Source organism: Myotis myotis, unplaced genomic scaffold, assembly GCF_014108235.1.
Source record: "Myotis myotis isolate mMyoMyo1 unplaced genomic scaffold, mMyoMyo1.p scaffold_m19_p_20, whole genome shotgun sequence".
Classification (NCBI taxonomy): Eukaryota; Metazoa; Chordata; class Mammalia; order Chiroptera; family Vespertilionidae; genus Myotis; species Myotis myotis.
Genome location: NW_023416325.1, coordinates 18962271 through 18972186, shown reverse-complemented (window position 1 = coordinate 18972186; position 9916 = coordinate 18962271). Strand labels below are relative to the sequence as shown.

The window sequence follows — 9916 nt, the reverse complement described above, 5'->3', positions numbered from 1 at the left end:
CACTGTGGGGTCGGGGCGTGCATGTCTGCCTTCAGCGCCCGGTGCCTCGCACCCAGTAAGCGCTCACCATAAACATCGCTGGGCGAGGCTGATAAAACCCAGTGCAAGGGCCAGCGAGGCTTCACTGTGCGGGGGTTCGGAGTCCGCCGCCTCCTCCCCGCGTGCGACCTCCGCGAGTGGCTTCATCTCTTTGTGCTTCAGTTTTCTCATCTGCAAAGCGCGGTCCACGTAGTGCGAACTCCACGAGACACTCCCCCGGGCACGGGGACCGGCTGCCTGGCCCCCAGGGAGCCCCCGCCGCGCCAGCCCGCCCGCCCGCCTGCGTGGGTCCGGGGCACCCGCCAGGGGACCGAGGACCTTTCGCTGCGGTCGCCACCGGCGTCCCCGGGGCGCACGGTCGCGTCCCCGAAAGATCCGCGCCCTCCGAGGGGGCGGGGCGCAGTGGCCGCGCCGAGCAGCCCGCGGCAGCCTCGGGTCGCTCGGCCGCCGCCCGCCAGGCAGCCGCGCCGCCCGCACTCCTTTCTCTCCCTCCCCGTCTCCCTCCCTCTGCCGGCCCCGAGAATCTGGCCGCGAGCGGCTCAGCAGCGCCGCCCGCGAGCCGCCGCCGCGCCGCCGCCGCTCCGGCCCCACCCCCGCCCGCCCCGCGCCCCCCCGCGCGGCCGGCGCCCGTCACGTGACGCGCCGCCAGCCAATGGCGGGCCGAGCCGCGGTCGGCGGCCGCCATTGCTGTCAGAGCGAGCGAGCCCGGGGAGGGAGGAGAAGCGAGGCTGACTGGGGAGGAGGGGGGGGTGGGGGAGGAAGAGGAAGGAGGGGACGTCGCTCGGCTGCCGGGGTCGCCCGCTGGCTTCGTCCGCACCCCCCCCCTTCGCGAGTTCGCGCTCCGCAGCGGCGGCGGCTCCGAGGCGGCGGCGGCGGCGGCTTGGGGGCTCGCCTCCCCTTACGCGCCGGCGGGGGCCGAGGGGGAGTCGGTGGCTGGAGATAAACAAGGCGGCGGCGGCGGCGGAGGAACAGGGAAGGCGGAGGCGGCGGCCGGCCCGCAGCGCCAGCCCGGGGAGTCAGCGGCGGCCCTGAGAGGCGGGGAGGGCGCCGGGCCGCGCGGACAGCGCCCCCCGCCGCCGCCGGAGTCGCGGGAGCCGCCGCCGCCGCCGCCGCCGCCCGAGCAGGAAGGAGCCGCGCGGCCGCCGCGGACCCCCCCCGCCGGCCCGGGCCCGCCGCCCCCGGCGCGGCGTCGCCGCGGCGCCTCCCGCCCGCCCGCCGGCCCTCGCGCCCTTCCCCGGCGGCGGCGGCGGCCCGGCCGCCCCGCGCTCCCCGGCGAGGCGCCGCCGCCCGGCCCGGCCTCGCCTCGGACGCCTCGTTCCGACATGCCCCGCTCTGGCGGCCGGGCTCGCGGAGGATCATGACTGCGGCAGCGAACTGGGTGGCGAACGGGGCGAGCCTGGAGGATTGTCACTCCAACCTCTTCTCGCTGGTGAGTAGCGGGGCGGCGGGGAGGGGGGCCGGGCCGGGGGGAGGGGGTCCCCGACCTCCGCCGCCGACCAACTTTCTCCTCCCGCCGCCGGGACTTCGCCCCTCCCTCGCCTCTCCCCGCCGTTCGCCTCTTGCCGATTCTCCCCCTTTTGGATCGTCTCTCCCTCGCCCTGGATCCCGTCCAGTGTTTATCGGGCTCTTTAAAAATCGTTTGTGAGCGCGGCGCTCGGCGTGGCATTTGCCCGTGGAAGTCCCGGAGCTGCTGGTTCTGGGTCGCACTTCGAACGCCCCCCCTCGGCTGCCGTCGCGCACCCCCTCCCCTCCCCTGACCCCCCCCCCCCCCCCCGTCTCGCCCCCGGAACGTGAAAAGCTTTGCCTGGCGCTGCCCGCGTCCGCGATAAGCAGCCTTCTCGCCCCCCGCCCCCCCTCCACCCCCCCCTTGTCGGATCGGCTGCCTGGCCGCCCGCCTTTTGAATTTTTAAAAAAATTCCCATAATGACACCTGCAATTTCGCCCGAAAACAGTTGATTGAATGCGATTGTGTCAGTAAAGGACTCTCGCACCCGAAGCTCCCGCGGTTGTAAACATGGACAGCCGCCCGCCTCCCGGGGCTTACTACGCCGGAGAGCCGTAAAGCCATTACCCGGAGCCGACGGAAGGTGGAGAACGCTTTTCCCTTCTTTCTCTCCTCCTGTGTCTTCTAAAAACTGTTTCCTCTACCCTAACAAGGAATCCACACACACACACAACAGCAACAAGCTGGGCGGTTTGATAACATCGCTTTTATCTGCCTTCGCCTCTCTCGCGCTCGCTCTCTCTGATAATTGACAACTTTTCCTTCGGATTTGAATCGCCTGCCTTAATCTTGAAGCAGTTAGGGTGTCAATTGTTCTCCTGGAAGCCTGGCACCCGACGATGGCATCTGGGTTTACCGAAATTAAACATGTATGGGGCTCCAGCAACTCTTCCCCGGCGGTGGCAGTGACATTTGGTGGTAAATGCCATCTTTGCTTTTTATTGGGTCGTATTACCTCGCTCTGAAAACATTCACGTTGTTAAACCTGGCGTTTAGGCTAATAATTGCAGTGCGTGGTCTTTAAACATGTGCTTTGTGCATGAGTTACTGTATGTATAGTTATGTGCCCGAGACACGACGAATTTGTTTAAATATTGAGCAAAGATTTGTAAACAGATGTAAGGCAATTATGTTTCCAGCGTAGAATATAATTGGAAAATTGGCTGAAACGGTTTGTTTAATTTAGCCTTAAAAAAACAACTTATTTTAAGTTGTGTACCCTTTTCGGGGGACTGCCTTTTGGACAGCATGCATTTTGGAAATTGTTTTTTTTGTAACCTCTGCTGTAGATAAAAACATTGTTTCTTCTTAATCCTTGTTTGCACTGGATAAATAATTTAGTGTTCAAATTGTAATTAGCTACATTTAATTATAGGTAGCATGGATGCTTTTTTTCTTTGAGACTAGTGGAGAAATACAAATTCTTGCCAACTTTTCAAATGTGTTATTTTATTAAATATGTTTCATTATGCAGATAAATCAAAACATGCGATTTTTATCTACAAAGACTGAGTGACACAGTATCCTTGCTTTCATTATAGTGAGATCAGGTCAGTTCCCCCCCCTCCCCCCCCAACATTTTTATTAAAACATTTAATCTTAAAATTCAGTTATAAGTTGTGATTCTTTCTCTTAGTGCTGTGATGGTTTTCCCTTAGTCTTTTGATATATGGGAATAAAACGCATTTTGCTTCCTCTTTTCTCCCTCTCAGTCTATCATTTAGTATCAGTCAGGTTCTGGGACTTTCATAGATTAGCAAATGTATTGATTAAGTGGTATTTAAAATGGTTTTTGTTTGGCGTCTGGTGACCACATTGACACTTTAACAGGTAATTAAAATAACCAAGTAGACCAATATTAGTGAAGAGAGATCCTCCAAATTACCATATATCATGCTGACTGGTAATGGCTCGTGTATATGTGATTGATTTATATACAGTCGGTTTTGTAGATGAATGAAAGTATATTACATGTGTAGCCATTCTTTAGGATATGTCATTTTTTTATCTCTCTTTTTAAACCTTAAATGAGGATTATAATGTTATAGAGATAAGATGCTTGAGATTCTTTTGGAGAAACAGTTTTGTGGGAGAAGGATTCTTTGCTTTATGACCAACTAAAGGTTTGTGCTTTGGGTATTCCTCTCCTGAACCTCTTTAAACCAGGAATTGATTTTTTTTTTCTTTTTAAAAAACAGAATTTCTCTTTAGGTAGCAACTTGGAAATGCAGAACTGCAGGACCGCATGTGGTGAATTTTTTGAAAAGACTAAAGTATCTACATTTTCTTGTATGTGGAGTGAATAAGATGCTAATTTTAAAAATACTAGTCTGTTAGAAAGCTGCTGATTTTTCTTGAAAATTACATACAGCAACAACCTGGAATATAAAAAATGTGTTGCCTAAAGTACATTGTATAGAATAGTTAATTCTAAAAGGATAAAATCATCACCTGGACAAAATAAAGCATGCATTGTAAGAACTCTATGTACTTATTAATAGCATATATTTTTCTTTTTGGCCTGAAGCTTTTTGAACAAAGTATTGTTTATAGAGAATTTAACTAGACATTCGTATTAATGTGAATTGAAATAAAAACTAGAGATTAAAAGTCTGTACCATACTAATCACTCACCCACTTTCTATTTCCTTGAGTTGTTCATTATCATTATGGTTTAGCAAACATTGATTTTGCAATCAGGTGCCTTAAGATTTTTGTTAGTCCTTTACTTATTTTGCTTTCTGATTTTTCTACTGCATCAGTTTCTGCGGTATCAAATTTCCTAAATTCTCTGTCAACCCCTGCCCCCTTTTTCTAATGTGAAAATGCCATTGTGTATACATGATATGGGTCATTGTATGTGTTTCTTATTCCTACTGTTGTGAGATTTGTAGCTGCTGCATTAAATACATGCATGGCTGTGCCTTTGTGACTCAAAACTGTTTTCTCATGCTGTCCATCACATTTCTGGGAGACTTGTTATATAGTCACTCAGTTATAATTCAGTTAAGTGTGTTAAATCTTTCTTTTTGGAAAGTGTAGCAATAGTGCACCCTATGATAGTCAAGCCACCCTTGTGGGAAGACACATAATTTCCAGATATAGGTATATCTTTAGTTTTGTTTCTTTAGTTATGTTTCTCTATTGAGATGATATGGAGAAAAGCAATTTTGTGTCCTTTAACTAGATTTAAGTATATACTCTTTGACATGAGGCAGTCTAATTCTTAGGTATGTATATTCTACATTCATGTTTTATTTGCTTAGAATCTCCCTGACTATGGGGTAATTGGGTGATATCAAATTCTTCCTCCTTGGATTGAAACACACATAAACACATTAGTAATTAATTCCTATCAAGGATCATTAATTCTATATTTTAAGTTGTTGGTGACCTTTTTACTGTTTTCCTTAAGAGATTTATTTTTTTGCAGAAAGAGAACATAGTTGTAAACTTTGAGATCTATTCTTTTGAGTTAGAACCAAATGGGGAGGACTGTCAATTGAAAATGAGGAAAAGGGAATGATTTCTCTAATCTTCTCAAGTGCCAAAATAAAAACACGGTATTTTTTTCATCCCAATTTCCTATTTTAGTATTTACATTTAAAGCATCTTTTCTTTAATGAAAATGTTTATAACTTGCTAATGTGTGTTTTCTGCTTAGCCTTTTGTTGTTAGTAGCACATGGTGTTACAGTATTTATATATTTTTAATAGCAATAATTGCCACACAGTAATAATAGTTGCCATATAACCTCCAATTGCTAGTAAATATTTTTAAGTACATAATAGACAGCAATTTAAGGCATAGTGTAGCAGTTTACTGGACCATTTTAAAGAGCCATTTGTACGTGTGATGGGTTCATAATTTTAAGAGAAAATAATGCACTCAAGATTTCTATGCTATACTGTGTTGCTGTGTTACTGCTTGAAGTGCTCATTGAGAGGAAGTTAGGTTGGGTCTGTTTGTGAGAATAAAGGTGGTGGTGGTGGGGGGTGCCTTTAGGACACTTAGTGTTTATTGAGTTTTTGCCAGGTGCTTAGATAACTTAGCATTTTCTTTGGATTGTTTGGTTATATTTTTCATGATTGTATTAGGTATTTATTAGGAAAAAAAAATCTCTTCAGGCATTCCTTTGAGTAACATTAAGGTATAGTGTGGATTATATTAATTACTTACGGAAAAATTGATTCATCTTTTTTGTTCACTGGCTAATTTAGCCTCCTTAATTGTGAGTTAATTGTATTCATCAAACATTTTCAGAGATCTCCTCTATTCTTGAGATTAGTAAAAAGATACACTGTCACTAGTTTGTACTATATGCTATAAATTATGATAACCATTTAAAGAAGATAAGTACATTCTATAGTTCTATTTGTCAAGTTATTTAAAATTAAGATGAAACTCAATGTAAATAGTAATAAGGTTATTGCTTTGGATTTTTGTTTCTGGAACAGTTAATTCAACTGTCCAAGTTTGATTCAAAGATAGACTGGATATTTTTTTCAAATGATTTGAGTTATTTTTGATAGAAGACAATAACAATGTTCTCCTTTTTTAAACTAGTAATAGAAGGTGCGCTTTTTTCTTCCTTAAAGTGGATGATACATTTTTTTTCACAGATGCTAGTCAGTGAGGGAGATTAGACAAAGTTTATGAGAAATAGTAATATAGTTGAATATTGGGTTTTATGATTACTGAACTGTGCATTGCAACCATTTGTTAGAAGTGGAGAACAATGATTTCTGCAACATTGCTATTAGTGTCATTTGTTTAAAATGCATTGTGTGCCAATCTGCTTTCCAAACTATGTGTTGTGTAGTGTTAGCTACCAGAATTTCAATTTTGTCATTTTACTTTACTATTTCGAGAAATTACATTTAATGCATTGCAAAGTGAGTTAACTGGATAGTTTCAAAATGTGCTGTGGGGAATAGTTTAAAAAAGAATTCACATACATGCATGTTTGCTTCATAGAACTTGCTTAGAGTTTTGAAATTAAAGAATCAATATTTGTAATGTGTTCTTGGAATTTAGGGCTTTTTTTTTTTTTTTTTTTTTTACTCTCTTGAATCATTTAACTTCTTTCTAATCCTGTTCAGATATTTCCTTTTATAGTATGTCCTTTCATTGTTTATTCAAAAGATTTGAAGGTGTCAGCTTTGTTCTGTGTTGGGGGAATTCACTTCATAACCTAGGGGAGATGATTTTCCATTAATCTTGGTAAATATTAACATAAATGAGGAATTGTAAATTCAACTCATTTGCATGAATAAAATATGTATGCTTGCCCAATTTTGGTTTAGTATAAAGTCACTGTACATCAGCATAGTTTTCTATATTTGCATTAGTTGATATAAACATAGCTTTAACTTCTGTAAAAATGTTGTGATTGGTGTTTATTTCAGAGACAATTCTACTCCACTATGTTGCTTTGTTATTTGATTTTTTAAAATCATCTGTAGTATGGAATAGATTCTATCCTCATAAATTGGCTATAGTAGTCTTCTCTTATAGGAACTCCTGGTTTACTCGCATTTATGTTAGCATGTTTTAGTTATTTTTGTTTGAGTAAAGTTATTTTCCTTTTTTTAAGCTAATAACATAACTTTCAGAGTACATTTAGGTTTCAGTCTGAAAAAAGGAGAAAGATGACTTTTTTCTCTCCTTTCTGGATGAGATTTAGGAGAATCAGTTGTGTTCAAAGGAAAATGTTTTGCCATTGGCACTTCCACACTCTGGTTTATTATGTGTATTTATGAATGTTTATTTTCTCATTCTAGGTGAATGTTGGTAGAATCTTATTAAAACTGTATTTCTACTACTGTGAAACAGCACAGAGCCCTGGTTGACAGCTCTCTACATTTTGTATTTTTTTCTAGTACAGCGAAATTCCATTATTGTTAACGGAACCTCCTGAGTTGATTATATTGAAATTTCATTTGTGTCTTTATTTTGTATAGTTTAACTTTGCAGTGTTAACTTAAAAATGAAAAGGGGGAGATAAAGAAAATTAGGTATATTTGCAGGTAAATAGCTTTTTCTCAATCTTTTCTAGACCTTTTTACTATAATAAGTCTTAATTTGTATTAAATTATTACATTAATTGGTTACATTTAAGACTTTTTTTTTTAATCCTTACCAGAAGACACTTTTCCGTTGATTTTCACATCCACTGGTTGCCTCCTGCACCTTCCTCGACCAGGGCCAGGCCTGTAACTGAGGTACATGCCCTTGACCAGTACATGCTCTGTCCACTGAGCAAAACCGGCCAGGGCCATTTAAGACATGTGATATTAAATTTGAGGTAATAATTTGTTTAAAAGAAAATATAATTGTGAACAGGAATTTTATAATGTTGAGTGAAAATTTCAAAGACTGATCATCTAAAAGGGTGTGACTTTTTTTTTTTTTTTTTTTTCCCCAAAGAACACTGATAAATTCCCGAGGAAGTATTTTTTACATAAGACACATGAAGCTTCCTCACATAGTGTCACATTATTTCATTTCATTAAATAGCAAAGGTGATTAAATCCATCTGGGCTTAATTTGAGAGCTAATAAGTAAAGTATTCAAAAGAGTATAATTGGTGTGTAAAAACATTTTGTATTGGCAATTCTCATGATTGAATTTTAATGTCCTAGAGAGAGATAAGGAAAACATACATTATCTAATGTATCTAACTCAGGAACCACCTCATAGTGTTTGTTTTTTAACATGTGTATATGCCTGGCACAATCCTGCTCATCTTAAAAGTAGGTCAAATATCACTTCCTCCGAGAAGCTTTCCCTGACTCCCACAGGTAGAACTAGTCACTCTTGCTCCTTATGTGTATCTCCTTCTATATGCCTCTGATAAGTAGATGAGCTTCTGTAGGGCAATGACCCAGTCTAAATCATCTTTGCATTCTCTTCATAGTTAGGTGCTCTAACTGTTTGTTAAATTAATTAATTGCTGGACAACTATTCTTTTTTTCTTCATCTTACTCCCTAAGGGAGTTTTCATTGCCCATTTAGGTCCTGATCATAATTATTTTTCTTTGAACTTATTTAGATGTTTAGCTCTGTTCTGAATATATATTACCTAGGACTTATGTACTGTGGCTTGGTAATATTTTAGATGAGTTCTAGAAAATATTTATTAAAGAGAATCCAGCTGATCAAGAGATGAGGTATGCTTATCATACCTCAAAGGAATAGGAATTCAGTTAGTATTTAGATTTTCTATATATGTTAGGCAACCTATAGATATTGGAGCCTGTTGGAGATTTTGTTTGGGTCTTGATCCAGAATTCCTTCATTTCTATATTTTAAAGCAGTATAAGAGGGAGGGGCTTTTCCTCAACCTTCAGTTACAAGATTATTGTCCATGAGCCCAGTAATATGGGCAGTGAACTAGTAATAAGTTGAATGGCATTCAATTTTTCTATGAGTGACTATTCAGATCAGGTTGTTCACATAATGTTTTTATTTTTATTTTTTGCCTCAGTTTCTCCTGTAAACTTGACAGAAATATGGAAGGCAGGAAGTGTGAAAAATCACTTTGAGTACCTTTTAAGGAAAGTACTTCGGAAGACTTGATAATGTTCTTTAATAGGAAGAAACTTCTAGCAAATTACAACTAAAGCTTAGAGTAGCCTTAGGCAGTTTACCAGGAAGTTGGAGTGGCAAAATTACTTGTGTTAAATATAGTAGTTAAGCTGTATTTGTTCTTTTTTGGGGGTAAGCAGAAGATTAAATTGTTCTTGTGTTTGTCCTCATAAATAAGTAGTGATTGAGAAGAAAAACTTGAAATTCATCTTTAGATGTTATAACTTTTCATTTGTATATGATTCATAGTTGCGTGGTATCTTTAATATGCTGAGTGATTTTGCTCTACCAACTCTGAGCTATGACTGGCTGAGATTGGAAACTGAACTGTGACTCTTATTTGGTAGTTTAAGCTATTAATTCCTTCGCAGCTCTGGAGTGCTCTTTGAACTTTAAATAGCTGTTTTATTAACATTTTAAGATTTGTCTCAGTGAATGTCAGAAATAGTACTTAATAAATATTTTTCTTCTTAAAGACTAAGTCACTTTTTATCCTGACATACATGTAACAACCCTTACTATGTTGTTGTTTTTACATATGATAAAACAACCACAAAAACAAAGTCAGCCAAAAATTATAGGTTATTTATAAAATGTAATATATATGTGTGTGTGTGTGTGTGTGTATTCAAACCTTACTATGTTTTGAACAAAGTATGTATCCTTAACTACCGGCTAATTTCTATTTTTCATTTAGTAATGTCGCAACATCTAAAAATATTGTTTAGACCTTATTGAAGGAAGAAAAGGGCCCCCCCTCCAAACAACTCTACAAATCTGTAG

General features: G+C 41.8%; 1 protein-coding gene across 2 annotated transcripts in view; it reads left to right on the top strand.

The window, feature by feature from the left end:
- The first annotated feature begins 1239 nt into the window (after positions 1-1239).
- The window catches only part of MED13L (mediator complex subunit 13L), a 278051-nt gene continuing 269374 nt past the window's right edge, over positions 1240-9916 (top strand). For both annotated transcript variants that reach the window (XM_036353958.1, XM_036353955.1), the window contains exon 1: positions 1240-1468. In XM_036353958.1, coding sequence (XP_036209851.1) covers positions 1397-1468 — 72 coding nt within the window. In that variant the 5' untranslated portion in view covers positions 1240-1396. The remainder of the gene's footprint in view (positions 1469-9916) is intronic.